The sequence below is a fragment of the Mauremys mutica genome, chromosome 9, assembly GCF_020497125.1.
Source record: "Mauremys mutica isolate MM-2020 ecotype Southern chromosome 9, ASM2049712v1, whole genome shotgun sequence".
In the NCBI taxonomy this organism is placed as follows: domain Eukaryota; kingdom Metazoa; phylum Chordata; order Testudines; family Geoemydidae; genus Mauremys; species Mauremys mutica.
This window is the reverse complement of record NC_059080.1, coordinates 29224855-29242074: the sequence shown is the minus strand read 5'-3', so window position 1 is coordinate 29242074 and position 17220 is coordinate 29224855. Positions and strand designations below refer to the sequence as shown.

General features: G+C 45.0%; 1 protein-coding gene across 1 annotated transcript in view; it reads left to right on the top strand.

The window, feature by feature from the left end:
• The first annotated feature begins 16670 nt into the window (after positions 1–16670).
• The window catches only part of CHM (CHM Rab escort protein), a 151959-nt gene continuing 151409 nt past the window's right edge, over positions 16671–17220 (top strand). The window contains exon 1 of the mRNA XM_045031223.1: positions 16671–16772. Within this exon, the coding sequence (XP_044887158.1) occupies positions 16724–16772 (49 nt within the window). The 5' untranslated portion in view covers positions 16671–16723. The remainder of the gene's footprint in view (positions 16773–17220) is intronic.

Below are 17220 nucleotides of genomic sequence, written 5' to 3'. Positions count from 1 at the left end.
GTGCAGATTGATCAAGGCTATAGTACCCCTCTGTACCCACTTTGCATAGGGTAGCATTGATTATGGCACTAATTCTGCAGAATCCTTTACACATTGGCTCATATGTGATTATAGAAGGGATGTAGGAAAGAGATTCCTTGCCCTGCATGCTCACATAGGGACTACTGAACACAATCTAGCTCTGTTCTGAGATTTTCCCTTCTCCCTAAAAAATCCCATAATTTACCTCATACCTGAGTAGTGTAAAGTGCTATTTTTAATTGGTGAATGTGAGCCTTAGTAGGAGAATGGAACATGTATCACCTATCCTCGTCTTAAAAAATGACTTTCATCCATTGATTTCTCAGAGTTAAGCCTACTGCTTTAGAGCTTACTTTTCTTAAAAAATACAGGTCAAAGCTCTACACTGGTGATGCAGCTTTGCAGTTGATATGTTTAAGCCACTCTTTTGCATTAAAAATAAGGATTTTAACTTAATTCTTTCCTATTTAGCCTTTCACCATAAGCTAGCAAAAGGTTTCTTTGTTCTCTCAGTCAAATAAAAGAAAACTTAATGGGGAAATCACTTCCATCATTGATTTATCTCAGTCTGTGATAGGAAATTTTAAAAATTGTATCCATACCTGCTTCTTTCTTTTTAAGAAAAAGTTAATTATGTCTCTAAGAGCATTACTGCAATTGTTTGCATCTTTTTTGTTCTTCTTCTTTTGGAAGGGTAACTATTTTTGCATTGAGTGGTTCACTTGGGATATTTTCAAGACCTTTTCAATGTGTAACAGATTTTTTAAAAGAAATTCTTTGAGGATTTTGTCTAAAAATACTTTTGATTTTGGCTTCAAAGTTTTCATAATTTGCAGGATTCTTTTAAAGAATTTTTTTAAAGTATTTAGAATGTGGTATGGTATCACAGTTAATGTGTAAATAACTGAGGCATAGGAAACATCATAATAATTTCCCATCTGTCAAAAAAGAGGTTGATTTTCCCCTTCATCTGTTTTTTTTAACCTATCAGTAAATAGGGAAATATTGACTTTTAGCCGATCAACTAAACTTTCTAGAATGACAATTCTTAAGTAAATAAAATATTTTTAATCAATGCAGGGATGCATGTAGTGGATAGAAGCACCTCTGACTTTGACCAATGACCAGAAAGGCTTTTTGCAAAGACATTGAAGTCAGTGGGATTACTCACATACATAAAACTAAACACGTGGTCAAATTGTTTGCTGGCTTAGTGCACAAGAGTCTTTATGACAGTCATCAGGTGCAGGCAAACTAGAGGCAGGAAAGATGGGATAGTAATTAGTGCTCTAACCTTAAGCCTGGGATCTTGGGAGATCCAGGTACAATTATTTTTACCACCACAGACTTCCTTTGTGACCTTGGGCAAGTCACTTAAGTCCCAGTCCATTAAAGTAAATGGCAAGACTCCCATTACCTTCAATGGGAGCTGGATCAGTCCTTCTGTGCCTCAGTTCCTCAACTCTCAACCCTGGTCTACACTACGAGTTTAGGTCGAATTTAGCAGCGTTAGGTTGATTTAACCCTGCACCCGTCCACACAACCAAGCCTGTTTTGTCGACTTAAAGGGCTCTTAAAATCGATTTCTGTACTCCTCCATGGTGAGGGGTTTAGCGCTAAAATCGACCTTGCTGGGTCAAATTTGGGGTAGTGTGGACGCAATTCGATGATATTGGCCTCTGGGAGCTATCCCTGAGTGCTCTATTGTGACTGCTCTGGACAGCACTCTCAACTCAGATGCACTAGCCAGATAGACAAGAAAAGCCCTGGGAACTTTTGAATTTCATTTCCTGTTTGGCCCGCGTGGCGAGCTGATCAGCACAGGTGACCATGGAGAGCTCATCAGCACAGGTGACCATGGAGTCCCAGAATCGCAAAAGAGCTCCAGCATGGACCAAATGGGAGGTACTGGATCTGATTGCTGTATGGGGAGAAGAAACTGTGCAGGCAGAACTCTGTTCCAAAAGACGAAATGCCAATATATTTGCCAAAATCTCCAGGGGCATGATGGACAGAGGGTACAACAGGGACACACAGCAGTGCCACTTGAAAGTTAAGGGGCTGAGGCAAGCCTACCAAAAAACAAAGGACGCAAATGCTCACTCCGGGTCAGAGCACCATATATGCCGCTTCTATGATGAGCTGCATGCAATTCTGGGCGGGGGGCCCTACCACTACCCCACCACTGTCCATGGACACCTGCAAGGGGGGAGTCTCACACAACAGGGATGAGGATTTTGTGGATGAGGAAGATGAGGAGGAGGAGGAGAGTGCACAGCAGGCAAGTGGAGAATCCCTTCTCCCCAGAAGCCAGGAACTATTCATCACCCTGGAGCCAATACCCTCCCAACCCTCCCAAAGTGGGCTCCCGGACCATGAAACGGAGAAGGCACCATTGGTGAGTGTACCTTTTGTGACAGGGTCAGGCCAGATGGCTACAGGAGAGTGTTAGAAGGCAGATATATTAATCCCAGATTAAGTAGATCCCTTTTCCCTGGGTAAAGTAACAGGGGCAGTTCCAGAACAAGCAGGAACTTGCTGGAACCAATTAAGGCAGGCAGGCTAATTAGGACACCTGGAGCCAATTAAGAAGAAATTGCAAGAATCAATTAGGACAGGCTGGCTAATCAGGGCACCTGAGTTTAAAAAGAACCTCACTTCAGTTTGTAGAGTGCATGCGAGGAGCTGGGAGCAAGAGGCACTAGGAGCTGAGAGTGGGAAGGTGTAGTCCTGGAGGATTGAAGAGTACAAGCATTATCAGACACCAGGAGGAAGGTCCGGTGGTGAGGATAAAGAAGGTATTGGGAGGAGGCCATGAGGAAGTAGCCCATGGAGTTGTAGCTGTCGCGCAGCTGTTCCAGGAGACACTCTAGACAGCTGCAGTCCACAGGGCCCTGGGCTGGAACCCGGAGTAGAGGGCGGGCCCAGGTTCCCCCCAAACCTCCCAACTTCTGATCAGACACAGGAGGAATTGACCTGGACTGTGGGTTCTACCAGAGGAGAAGTTCTCTGGGCTATTCCCTGACCCACATGGTGAATCTCTGAGGCGAACAAATCTGCCAATAAGCGCAGGACCCACCAAGATAGAGGAGGAACTTTGTCACACTTTGTAAATATAATACAAGGTTTAAAAGCAAGCATGTTTAATGATTAATTTGCCCTGAAGACTTGGGATGCATTCGCGGCCTGTATAGCTACTGGAAAAATCTGTTAACGTGTCTAGGGATGGAGCTGAAATCCTCCAGGGACATCTCCATGAAGCTCTCCTGGAGCTACTCTAAAAGCCTTTGCAAAAGGTTTCTGGGTAGGGGAGCCTTATTCCATCTTCCATGGTAGGACACTTTACCATGTCAAGCCAGTAACAAGTAGTCTGGAATCATTGCAGAACAAAACATTGCAGCGAATGGGCTTTGGTGCCATTCAAGTAACATCCGTTCTTTATCTCTCTGTGTTAGCCTCAGGAGCAGGGGCGGCTCCAGGCACCAGCACGCCAAGCGCGTGCTTGGGGCGGCAAGTCATGGGGGGTGCTCTGCCGGTCGCCGTCAGGGCGGCAGGCAGGCTGCCTTCGGCGGCATGCCTGCGGAGGGTCTGCTGTTCCCGCGGCTTCGGCGGACCTCCCGCAGGCGTGCCGCCGAATCCGCGGGACCGGGGACCTCCCGTAGGCAAGCCACCAAAGGCAGCCTGCCTGCCGTGCTTGGGGCGGCAAAATACCTAGAGCCGCCCCTGCTCAGGAGAGTGATATCATTCATGGTCACCTGATTGAAATACGGGAAATTTGTTTAAGGGGACATTCATAGGTGCCCATTCCTGCTGGGCTGTTTCCCTTTGGCTGAAAAGAAATCATCCCCACTGTTAGCCACCCGGTGCGGGGAGGCCCATTCATGCTGAGCTGTTAATGTTTGGCTGACAGGGCTCTTCCCTGATACTAGTCACTCGCGACAATGTTTTTGCCCCATCAGGCATTGGGAGCTTAACCCAGAATTCCAATGGGCGGTGGAGACTGCGGAAACTGTGGGATAGCTACCCACAGTGCACTGCTCTGTAAGTCGATGCTAGCCACGGTGGTGAGAACACACTCGGACGACTTAATGCGCTTAGTGTGGACATACACAATCAACTATAAAATTGATTTCTAAAAATCAACTTAGGGTACGTTTACACTTACCGGGACGGTCGACGCGGCGAGTTCGACTGCTCGGAGTTCGAACTATCGCGTCTGATCTATACGCGATAGTTCGAACCCCGGAAGCGCTAGTTCGAACTCCGGTACTCCACCGCGGCAGGAGGAGTTGCCGGAGTCGACCTTGGAGCCGCGGAGTTCGCTTCCGCGGCGTCTGGACGGTAAGTAAGTCGAACTAGGGTAGTTCGAATTCAGCTACGTTATTCACATAGCTGAATTCGCGTACCCTAGTTCGACCCCCGAGCTTAGTGTAGACCAGGGCTTATATAAAATCGACCTAATTTCGTAGTGTAGACATACCCTAAGATGGGGAATAATAGTACCTCCAAGGAGAGTTGTAAGGATAAAACACATTAAAGATTGGGAGGCTACATTAAGGAAAGTTTCCTAATGGAAAGAGGGTATCCAAATCCTTTTTGACTATAGTTAACATAAAAGGTTTTTAAAAGCAAAATTTGTGGACATGACTTCTTCTGTGGTTCTAGGCATGTGACTTAAATGTTTTGCTTCAGTTTTTTCCATTTGTGAAATGGAGACAAAAATACTTAATTATTTCACAGACCTGTTGCAAGGATAAGTATGTGTTTGTAAAGTGGTTTGACAAAGATTAAGAACTAAGTATAACTATTTTATGCTACTGTGAAAGGCAGACTTTTAAAGTCAAAAGTTAAATTCTGTAAATACATGAAAAAGCTCGAATATCAGGCATAAAGGAAAAAACATATTTTGCTGAAAGTTCACAAAAATATGGAAAATAATTGGTAAAAATGGAAGACTATGAACATCATAAGACTAAACATGAAATCATAACATCAGATTTGAATGTCTTTCTGAACTTTTATTATTTTAATGATGCGGTTTGAATCATTTGTTAAAATGCTGTGCTGGATTATGTATTAGTTCAAACCTTGTTGATAAAAAACCAAAACAAAGAAAACAAATTAATTTATTGAATGTAAATAGGTACAGTTTTTACCTTTAATCTTGTCAATGTGCATTCTTGAATGTATTTAGGCAATTCTAATTGACTGGGTCCTACTTCAATATAACGTAGAGAAATTCTGCAATGAGGCCACTGAATGTGCAATTTAATTATGCTGGTGTGCACTTCTATTTGTTTCTAATGCAGAGGATCTATTGGTAAAATGAATGCCCATTTTGTGGTCTGTTATGCAGAAAATGTTTAATCCAGTGTTTGATTTACTCTGTTAAATCTTCTTTATTGAATGCGGTTATTCATCCGTGCAGAATTGGGTATGCTGCTTTCTGTTACTATGACATTGCAATTAAATAGCTAAAGAGAAAAACATGGTAAGACATTTTCAAAAGGTCCATGACATTCCCATAAAATTATTCATATTTATATATTGTTTTTCTCTTTTATTTGTTTTACAGTTGCCAATACTAAAACTGAACAGTACAGAGAAGTATTTTTTTCATTGCAGAGCTTGACAAATCCAGCAGTTAAGGATCCTAGATGAACATTTTGTCAAATAAACTAGTACTAAGAAGAATTTCTGGTCCAGTGGATAATGACTGTCATCATGAAATAGGATTGTACTGATTGCCATCTTATGAATGAAGCTAGCAGGAGCTCAGAGAACCAAACAACAGCATTTTGTGATGGGATAAATAGTTGGGCACTTTGGATACAGGAAGACATTGATAGGGAAATCACTCTACCCCTGTGCACTTTTAGAATGGTATTAAATCATGAAACATATTCTCAAGTTTAAATACTTGAAATGTTTTCAGGCACACTTCCTTTTCTTAGCAAGAAAAGGGTCTGAGAGGAGAATTTATAATCTTTCTGTCACATTTCATAAAATATTACATTATAGATTATTACATTCTCAATGATATGATGGTATTTGCTTTTCATCTCAAAACATTTAGGACAGGGATGATCAACATTGTGAAGTATTTGGGGCTGAACAGTTGTTGTTGAGGGTGAAAAACAAAGAAAAGATAGCCTTTGTTAATAGGATAGGGCTACAGGGACTGCAGGACAGGCAAACTGTAAACAAGTTTTTGCAAAACAGCTGCTAGGATAATTCTAAGGGATATAAGATTTGGTCTTACTACTTTTAAATCATTAGAATCTATCACTGTTTGTTTAGCCTTAAATATTATAACTATTGATTTTCTTCATCTGTTATTTGTTTCTTAGCCTATTGAGAAGCCCCGATGTGTGAACACATTTTATATTTGTCTTTAATGTTGTTTGAAGTTTTCCACTAGAACACTGTGTTTCCTAAACTTTCTGGCGTGTGTCCTATTAACAAGGATTCCGTTGTGTATGAACTTTACCATGTCTGGTGGAACTTTAGGGCTGAGGTGGTCTCTGTTTTCCATTAGTTGTTTTCTACTATTTTTTCCATTCTTTTGCTGTGTGAGCAAGGGACTTGTAATAAGGTGTTAACAGGCTACTGGTTGGTTTATTATTACTTATGATTTAAGGTGTTAAGACTTGAATATATTCACACACATTCAAATAACATTAAGAATTTAGTTTAAACATTCACAAGGCAATAAACGCAGAATAAAAAATGAAACTCTGTCTAAATGTTATCCTTTTGTACTTAGGATAGGTATTTCTAGCTCTTTGTAATCTTACTTAAATTACTAAGGCTGGGGTTTTCAGAATTGCTCATCTTTCATTTAGGTACCATAATAAATACTAGATTTTCAAAGGAGTCAGCAAATTTGATGCCAATCTCTTTTGAAAATCTGGCCAAAAGTGCTACAATAGGATTTGCTGGATGTTGAGCTCTTTTGAAAATCTGGTTCCAACTATGGGTGCTGAGCATTTGAAGATCTGGCCCTTAGGCCCAAATCTACAAAGGTACTTAGGCGCTTAAGACTCGGGTTTAGGTGCCTAAGTCACATTCTCCACTGTGATCCACAAAACTGCTGCTGAATGCTGTAGGTGCCTAACCTCCAGAGAGAGAGAGAGACTCTGTAGTCCAGGTGTTGGGTGACCCTAAGTCCAGTACCCCTGCTCCAATCTCTGTTTCTTTATTTATGCACAGTAGAACAGATTCAACAGCAGCGATTGAGAGAATATCCCATAGCTCAGTGGTTAGAGCCCACTCCTGAGAAATGGGAGACCCGTTTAAATTCTTTCTCCAGCTCTGGTAGAGAGAGAGGAATTGAACCTGGGTCACCCACATCCCAGGCAAGTGCGCTAACCACTGGGCTAAAAGTAATAAGCTGGCTGCCACCATAACCACCTGTTAGCTCACCAGACATTTTGTGTGGTGTGACTCAGGCACCTAACTCATTCCTGTAGGAAGTGGCTTAGATGCCTAAGCTGCCTGGCTTCAGGCACTGGGTTCCTGTTCGTGCATCACTCAGGAAAGATAGGTGCCTCTTTGCAGCCCAGACTTAGTTGCCTATCTCTGAGAGAGGGGCGGGGCTTAGCACACACCCCTGTCATCTGCATCTCCTATTGGCTAGTTTAGGTGGCTCACCGCCTAGCATACTGGCTTTTGTGGATTGCATTCTTAGCTGCCCATCTCTTCCAGTTCATTGCATAGGCTCCTTGCCTGCTTTGTGGATCATTCACAGTGTTGTTCCTGTGATTTTCCAAGACACACAAAAATTAGGCATTCAGCATGGCAACTCCTAAGTCTCTTTGGGGATCCCACCCTTAATCACTATAGCTGTATCTACTTAAGGTTTTTGTTTATATCTCCTGTCATTCCTGGTGCATCACCCTGAAGTAGCAACAGTGGGACCCTGATAGTACACTGGCCACCTTTTCTTTTGTTTCGCCACTCTTTTACCTAGATCTCCCTGGAAAAGAAGGGAGAAAATCAAATGAGTGCTAAGGGTCTGTTAAGATTTTCAGGGAAGAGATGATGACAGAAAGAAAGGAGTAAATGCTAGCTGAAGGGGTTAAGGAAACTAAGAAGGAATTTTTAAATATAACAGAGAACAAAGTAATACCAGTACTGGAAGTAATGTTGGCTTGTTAATAAATGTGGAAAGGAATTAAATTAATTATTAAAAAATGGTTGGGAGTCTAAGCTCCCTTTTAAAATCTATCTTCAACAAGCAAAATAAATGAAATAAGTGTAGACAATTAAAATTAAGGTAGACTTTATAAAATATATTTTGTCAATAAAATAATGAAATAAACATCATGAGAAAAATCGTTAAATATTGCAAATGGCAAGATATGTTGAGTATGAGTATAATAATTTAGCCCTAAACTTTATAGTATAAGAAATGGACAGCATTTGTTTTAAAGAACACCTCTCACCAAACAAAATTGACAACTTTTTTGACAGAATTTCTAAATTAGAGGATAAGGTTAAGTTGCACCATAGAAATAGCATATTTGTAATTTAACTAAGCATCCAGCAGAGTGGTCTATGAAATCTTATTCTCAGCATTAAATAAAATCAGCTGGATATGAACATTGTCACATCGATTTGAAACTGGCCAAAGGATCATAAACAAATGTGTCAAAGTTATAATATATGATAAATGCATAGTATTAAACTGGGGAGAGGTGAGTTGGAAATAATTGAATGATATTCTGCTAGTCAAATTGTATTAACAGAATATACAATTCAATGAATTTTTACCTTTTTTTAAGCATTCACAGCCTGGCTTGACATAAATAACTTGCCAATTTCATAGTGGGCATGATTGGGAAAGTGCATGGAAGGTTAAGTTGTCATAACAAGCAGTCTTCTGGAATCAAGATGGCTAGCTAAGATCAGCAGGAACTTCCTGGTATTGTTACCCAGGGTTCTTTCAACCCAAAACTCTTGGTAACTTTTACTCTGTGGGAGGAGGTGTCAGGAAATAAATTGGGGAGACACGGCCGTCTGACCGCTAGATGGCTGGCACAAACAGGACAACACAAGAGTGCTTTCACTTAAAGCTAATCTTTACTAGTCTCAAGCACTTACACACGTCCACAACAAGATTAGTAAAACACTCCCAACCCTTGATAATTACCAAAACTGAGTGTGGCTTTTGAGTGACACAGAGGCAGCCCATCTGCCGGTGGGGAACAGAAGATGCATCCAGAGGGAGAGAGCAGTCCCGAAGAGTTCCCAAACGAGTTCCACAATCTCAAGCTTTTTCCCCTTATTTATACATTAGTAATAGAATGACATATGCCTTAAAGAAACCTTGTTAAGTAAGCATTTCAATGATCAAGCAAGAAGTTCCTTCTGATTATTGATTAATCAGGTGTGGTTTTTTTCCAGAGTCTGAGGCCTTGAGACCCCAATAGACATTCCTGGGGCACATCCTGCTCTTCTAAAATGTATTAGCAACTTCAAAACAATTCTTATCAGGAAGGATGCAGGGTCAAGCTGCCCTTTTTGTGGGACCCAAATCCCCTCCCCTCCTGCCTTGGTCAAGATGAGATTGCTAAATGGCCAAATTACAGCTTGCTGACTAGGCCGCCTTGAACAATAAGCCATAGTAGTTTCAAGCACTTTACTGGTTTGCCAAAGGCTCCCCGTACAGTATTAGGAAACAAACCTAAATGTAAATTAGAGGTCAGATTATGCATGAACAGCACATGGATAGAGCACACTGTACAGAGATAAGTTCCTACCAAATAACCAAGCCATGCCAAAACATATGATGCAATGTACAATAAGTGTAAGTATACAATAAGTGCATCCGATGAAGTGGGTATTCACCCACGAAAGCTCATGCTCCAAAACATCTGTTAGTCTATAAGGTGCCACAGGACTCTTTGCTGCTTTTAATAAGTGTAATGTAGTGTGTAAATGTATATAAAGGAAGAGGTTTTCTGTGTAACTTTGGATTTGTGGTATGCCCTGTACCTGATCAACTCAGTGTAGCTTTGCTGTATGCCAAATAAAGATACCTGGGTGATGCAATCTGGAGTCAAACTCAGTTTTTGGGAAGTCAAGTGGAAAGAGTTCTCAGAGGGAATCCCAACACAGACTAATCTCATTATTTGCAAATTGATTTGTTATCACAAACAAACATCAGTCTATAGAGTTTTTATGAATTATCTAGTGCTGTTATTTAGTACTCAAACTTCAGAATAGGTCACCCAAGTATTTTAATGTGTAATACATTAATTGTACTTAGAATATGTGTTTGAAAATAAGTACATGAATTTTATTTTGAATTTGTGTATATTATTGATTCATACTGACTATTTTCAAAAGTCAACAAATGTATGAATGCTAAAGGGCTTGAGTACACTCAAATTGATCTGAAGCCATAGCATTCACAAAATAGATGTTATTTTTCCATTATTGAACTAGCTCTAGGGATCAGTGATTTGTCTAATTTATTTAGTATCTTCGTAAGTGATCTAGAGAAGGGATTAATCAGCACCCCAATGACATTTGCAATTGATACTAAATTAAGAAGAGATGCAAAACCAGTGAGGAAAAAGAAATAATACAAATGGACCTAAAGAGACTGGATACAATATAGGAAGAAAATAACAAAATGAGATACATCTTGGAAAAATAATCCAAAACACATAAAGAGGGACAAAGCTAGAAAGCAGTAATGCTGAAAAAGAGTCTCTATTGGAGTGACAAAGGACAACAAATTAGACCTCAAATTATATACAAGATGGTAGCAAAAAAGGCTGATGCGGTTTTGGGCTGCATATGCATAAATATAAAATCATGAAGTGAGGAAGTAAGGGTTTCCCTCTGTAATATTGCATTCAGTTCTGGGCATCTCGTTACCAGAAAGATATTGCCACTTTGGAGACAATTCACAGAATAACAATTGTTTTGGAGCTAGAGGAATCAGCCTACAACAAAAATGCTTAAATCTGTGTCTCTGTCTAAGCCATGTGAAAAAATGGAAGAATGATGATAATCAACAAATATTTAAGATATTGAAGTGCATGTAACTAAATGTAATGGGATGATTTAAATGCAGGCAGAATAGTTCATGGGATAGATAGTACTGTCTGTAACTGTATGACCTGGGTGGTTTCCAGAGTCACTGTAGATCAGGAGGGGAATGTAGGGTGGACAGAGGAGACTAGCTATTTTCAGGGATAGAATTTTATAGGTTTTTACTTCCCACTGTAGATTGTTTTTCTTTCCCCCAAAAGGACAAAACTGTGGAGGGAAGTGTCTGAGTGAAAGCAGCAATGAGGGGACGGTTACACTAAGGAGAGAGCAGCAAATCTTGACTCATAATAAGAGCCTCACCTTTTGGCGAGTCTCTGAGGCCTTGTCTACACTACAAGACTATTTCGAATCAACTTAGTTCGAATTTGTGGATTCGACCTTATGAAGTCGAATTTGTGTATCCATACTAAATACACTAATTCGAATTTCTGAGTCCACATTCACGGGGCCAGCGTCGACTTTTGAAGCGGTGCACTGTGGGAAGCTATCCCACAGTTCCCGCAGTCCCCGCTGCCCATTGGAATGCTGGGTAGAGCCCCCAATGCCTGCTGGGGGGAGAAATGTGTCGAGGGTGGTTTTGGGTAAGTGTTGTCATTGAACCGTCAATCACAACCTCCCTCCCTCCCTCCGTGAAAGCGCCTGCGGGCAATCTGTTCGTGCACTTTTCTGGTCAGTGACAGCGCGGACGCCACAGCACTGCAAGCACGGAGCCCGCTGCGATCATCGCCGTTTTCTCCTCCTCGCACTTTATCGTCCACCTCTTCCACAGTCAGCTGCTGAGAAATTGGGCTACTTTTCAATGGTGCTGCAAGCACTGGGGGACCATAGGGGACGTTTTACAAACATCAACGTCGGGTGGCCGGGCAAGGTTCATGATGCGTGTGTTTTCAGGAACTGTGGGCTGCTCAGACGCCTGCAGGAAGGTAGTTTCTTCCCGGACCACGAAATAACTGTTGTGGATGTGCAGATGCCTATAGTCATCCTCGGGGACCCAGCCTGCCCGCTAATGCACTTGCTCATGAAGCCCTATACAGGCGCCTGGGACAGCGACAAGGAACTCTTCAAATACCAGCGAGCAGCGAGACCTGTGACTGTTCAGTTTCTTTACAGAGAAGCTGAACCTGCCCCTGTTTCTTTACCCAGTTACTGTTGACTCTCCTCTTCGGTTACATACCCCGTTCACCCCGTTACCCCCACTTCCAGCACACGTGTAAAAATAAAATACATGTCCCATTATTACTTAACGAAGGTTTCTTTATTCATGACTTTTCGTGAAAGGGTTGAAACTGGGACGCAGGCTGTGCTGGCTAGGGTGTGCGGTGATGTAAAGACCGCCTCTAAACTCAAGGAATGACAGGCTCCTGCTCCTAGAGCGGTCCGCAGTGCCGGAATGCTTCTTTCAACGGAGCCTGCCATCCCTCTTTATGGAATTCTGTGTGCGGGCGGATATGTGACCTTGTGGTGGAGGAGGACGGATACAGATTCCTCAGCTGCGTGACTCAGCGGTCCAGGACAAGGACCGCTGTATAAGATCTGTAACCGCCCTCTCCCGCTGCAAAGTCACATCTCCCCCGCCCACACAGATCCTGGAAACCACCTCCAAAAACCGACCAGGTTGCCTACTGACTGCACCGTGTGTGTGACCCGCTGCTGATCCTGCCCCCGTGTCTGTACCCTGGGAAAGGTGACTGTCCTATGCAATTAATCACTCCCTTCCCCACGCCCCCCATTCGAACACAGTCTTCTTTGAAAAAACATAACGGAAACAGTAATTAACAGCAAATCATTTTTATTAATTAAGTAGACAGTTAGGGGATGGGACTGGGATTGGGACTACTGTGAGTCTGGAAGTGAAGGACTTCGGCAACTGTAGGGTATGAGAGCTTTTGGGTACTTGAGCACTGTGCTGTGGTGCAGTGACAGTATTCACGTCCCCGGCCGCCCCTCCTCCTGATTATTTTCGGTGAGGGGGGTATGGGACTTTGTGGCGGGGGACGGTGGTTGCAGATACACTGCAGGGGGGCTCTGTCCTCCTGCGGTCCTGCAGAACATCCACAAGGCGCCTGAGCGTGTCCGTTTGCTCCCTCACTAGTCCAAGCATTGTTTCAGTCGCCTGGTTGTCTTCATCACGCCACCTCTCCTCCCGTTCGCTGTCTGAGCGCTGGCACAGAGAGACGGTCTCCCTCCACTGGCTCTGCTGGTCCGCCTCTGCTAGGTAGCAGCCCATACGTTCCTCGAACATCTTGTCCCTTGTCTTTTTCTTTCGCCGCCTAATCTTCGCCAGCCTCTGCGAGGGGGATGCTGTGGCAGGTCTGGAGACAGTGGAAGCTGTGAGATGGGAAACAGGGAGTGAATTCCTTGCAAAGATACATTTTTGCGAACAATTAACTGAGTCTAGGCTGTCTCTGTGAATTCTGGGTTGAGACCCCTGTGCCTGCTGGGGCAGAAATCATTTTCGCGGTGGATTCTGGGTAAATGTCGCCAGTCATTCCTTCCTCCGGGAAAGCAATGGCAGACAATCATTTCAAGCCCGTTTTCCCAGAATTGCCCTGGCATACACCATAGCGTGGCAACCATGGACACTGTTTTGCCTTTTGTGTATGTCACCGTATGTGTACTAGATGCCGCTGACAGAGGCGGGCCAGCAGCGCTACACAGCAGCATGCTTTTGCTTTTGCATGACAGCAGAGATGGTTACCAGCCATATTGTACCATCTACCATACCATAAATTGGTAATAAGATGGTAATAAGATGGGCATGGTTACCTGTCCTTTTGCACTGCCCCATTTGGTGCTGTCATAAGTGCCCCTGGCCGAGCAGCCTTGGGCGCAAAAGCCAAAATTGGGAATGACTCCCTGAGTCAATCCCTCCTTTTTGGTATCTAAAAATAGAATCAGTCCTGCCTAGAATATAGGCAAGTGTACTAGATAACCACTGTATCATAGAACCAGAGAGCACAGCTGCTCTGTGTCAGATCCTGCAGAAATTATGATCTGTATGCTATTCACAGGGGGTGCTCCTGCAACAACACCACCTGTTCATTCCGTTCTTACCCCAGCCTTCCTGGGCTACCATACCATTGTCCCAACACTTGTGTGATGAAGTAATAAAGAATGCAGGAATAAGACACAGTGACTTGTTTGTGAGAAATGAGTGGAAGGAAGCCTCCAGCTGCAATGATAGTCCAGGCAGGACATTAAGGAGTGTGGATGAAGGAGCCCATCATCCCTCTGCTAGTCCAGGGGCAATTGAATCTTTTATTTACAATGAAGGGTGGGGGCTGATGGAGCTCAGCCCCCTGTTGCAATGATGAGGACGGTTACCAGCCATATTGCACCATCTGCCATCAAAAATAAGGGACAGGCGCCCTTGATCGACCTTACTGATGGTAGTCGGCATGGTTACCAGCCCTTTTGCACTGCCCCATGTGCCAATAGGCTGATGATGAGGATGGATTTCCATCATTTTGTACCATCAGCCATCTATAGCGTGGGGGGAGCAAGGATGTTGGTGTTGAGTGCTGCACCATCGCGTCTATCTGCAGCATTCAGTAAAGATAGGGTGACATGTAAAAGAGTCAACAGAGGATTGTTTTCACTTCTGGTGGTGGGTGGGGTGTGTGCGCAAATTGCCGAACTATGCCCTGACCCACCGCAGACACTGTGTTTGACCCTAGAAGCATTTGGAGCTCATCCAAGAATGCAAATACTTTTCAGAGACAGCAGGAACTGTGGGATACCTTGCGTCCTCATTCCCCCCTCCCTCCATGAGCGTCCATTATATTCTTTGGCTTTCCGTTACGCTCGTCACGCAGCTGCGTGCTGAGTCTGTGCTATGCCGTCTGTCCGTAGATTTTTTAAAAATACTTTGGACCAGGCGTAAAATTACAGTAATTAACCTAATTAGATGCAGGATTCTCCGAGCGAAATCACCCTGAGGAGGGTCACTGAAGGAGATAGAGAGCGCATGCTGCGTGAAAGCTAGCACGAACCAGGGCCCGATGCAGCCGTGCTCGGGGAGGCAGTGCTCCCTGAGTACCTCATGAAAGCCTCGCGCGGAAAACTGTGCTACCACGGAGCACCCAATAAGGCAGCTCTCCTCAGGAACCTCCTGCTGATGCTTTTCAATTAACGCAAGGAGAGCTTCGTGGAGATCTCCAAGGATGATTTCTGTTCTATCCCCATATATAGAGAGTCCTCCTTTTCACACAGTTAAGATTCCTGTTATATTAAGAATAAAAGTTAACATGGTTAAAGCACTTACCGACTGCTCCTTCCCCTGATTCAGGGTCCGGGTTAATGGCCGGGGAGGGTTGTTGGGGGATCTCCGTGACGGTGATGAATAGATCCTGGCTGTCGGGGAAACCAGCGTTGTAAGCGCTCTCGCCTGCCTCGTCCTCCACAAACCCTTCCTCATCTTCCCCATCCGCGAACATCACCGAGGAACTGGCCGTCGACACTGTCCCATCGTCAGAGTCCACGGTCACTGGTGGGGCAGTGGTGGCAGGCTCCGTAGCGTCCGTTTGCCGCTTTGATTTTTTGGTAGCCTTGTCTGGGGTCCTTGGTTTTCACGCGGCGATGCGTTGCATGACGGCTGTATCCTCTGTCTGGATCATGGCTTTGGAGACCTTCTCGTAGGTCTTTGCATTCCGTTTGTTGGAGCGCAGCTCCGAAAGCACAGACTCCTCGCCCCACACACCGATCAGATCCAAGAGTTCCCGGTCAGTCTATGCCGGGTCCCTCTTTCTATTCAGAGATTACATGAACTCCTCTGCTGGAGAGCTCTGCATTGCTGCCGGTGCTGCTGAGCTCGCCCCGATGTCCAACCACGAAATGAGATTCTAACTGTCCAGACAGGAAAAGGAATTCAAATTTTCCCGGGTCGTTTCCTGTGTGGCTGCTCAGAGCATCGAAGCTCGGACTGCTGTCCAGAGCGTCAACAGAGTGGTGCAGTGTGGGATAGCTCCCGGAGCTACTAAGTTCGATTTGCATCCACACCTAGCCTAATTCGAGCTAGCCATGTCGAATTTAGCGTTACTCCACCTGTCGGGGTGGAGTACCAAATTCGAACTAAAGAGCCCTCTAGTTCGAATTAAATGGCTTCCTAGTGTAGACGGTTGAGCGGTTAGTTCGAATTAACGCTGCTAAATTCGAATTAAAGTCCTAGTGTAGACCAGGCCTGAGAGAGGCAGGCAGCAATACGCTAGTCTCTCTTCCGGACTACGAGGCGTGCAGGGCTGGACCCAGCAGGGGCAGGTCTCCGGGTTTTGAAGGGCGCTGATGCCGGGGGACGCCCTACTCCCAGCCAGGATACAGTGGGTGCAGGAGGAGCATGAGGCTGACCACGCCCTAAGTGCTCTGGGTGGGCACACAGCAGACAGTCAGGGCTCTGCCCCCACCCCCCCCGTGCTGCTCTGTCCAGCAGCTGCATATCCGCCAGCCAGGAGCCCGATCGTTAAACCGCCAGCGTCCCTCTCAGGGAATCGTCCCTCCCGCGAGAACTACACTCCCCATCATGCAAGGCGCACACAGCCGCAGTGGCGGCCGCAGCAGCTTCCGCCCGCCGCCCGCCGCCCGCCTCGAATTGCAGGTTTATTTCCGCCAGCGTAGGTCACGTGATCGGCCCCCTCCCAAGATGGCGGACAATCTGCCCTCGGAGTTTGATGTGGTGGTGATAGGAACCGGTACGAGAGTCGCACCCTCGGGTCGGATCTGGGCTTTGGCTGGTAGCGCTCTGGGACGCGGGGGCAGAGCTGTGTGGCCGGGGCAGCAGAGGTGGGGACGAGGCAGGGGGTCTCAAGGGCTGTGTGGAGCTGTAGGGACGAGGTGGTGCCTGAGAGGCGGGAGCTGTGCTTGGAGGCTCGGGGGACTGAGGTCGGTGGCAGGAGACAGCAGCTGTGCAGGCACGGTCGGAGGAGTTGAGGCTAAGGAGGAGGGAGGACGGGGTGCCAGGTCTGTTCTTGTGGGGTGGGAATCAGAGCAACGAGGCTGAAGTAGGGGAGTTGAGCAAGTGGCTGGGGTGATGCTGGAGGGGATGATGGAGCAAGGTGAGAATTGTACACTAGAGTGCTGGGACCAAGGACAGGTGCTGCTGCTAGGGAACAGAGATCAAGGGAATGAGGCGGTGGACAT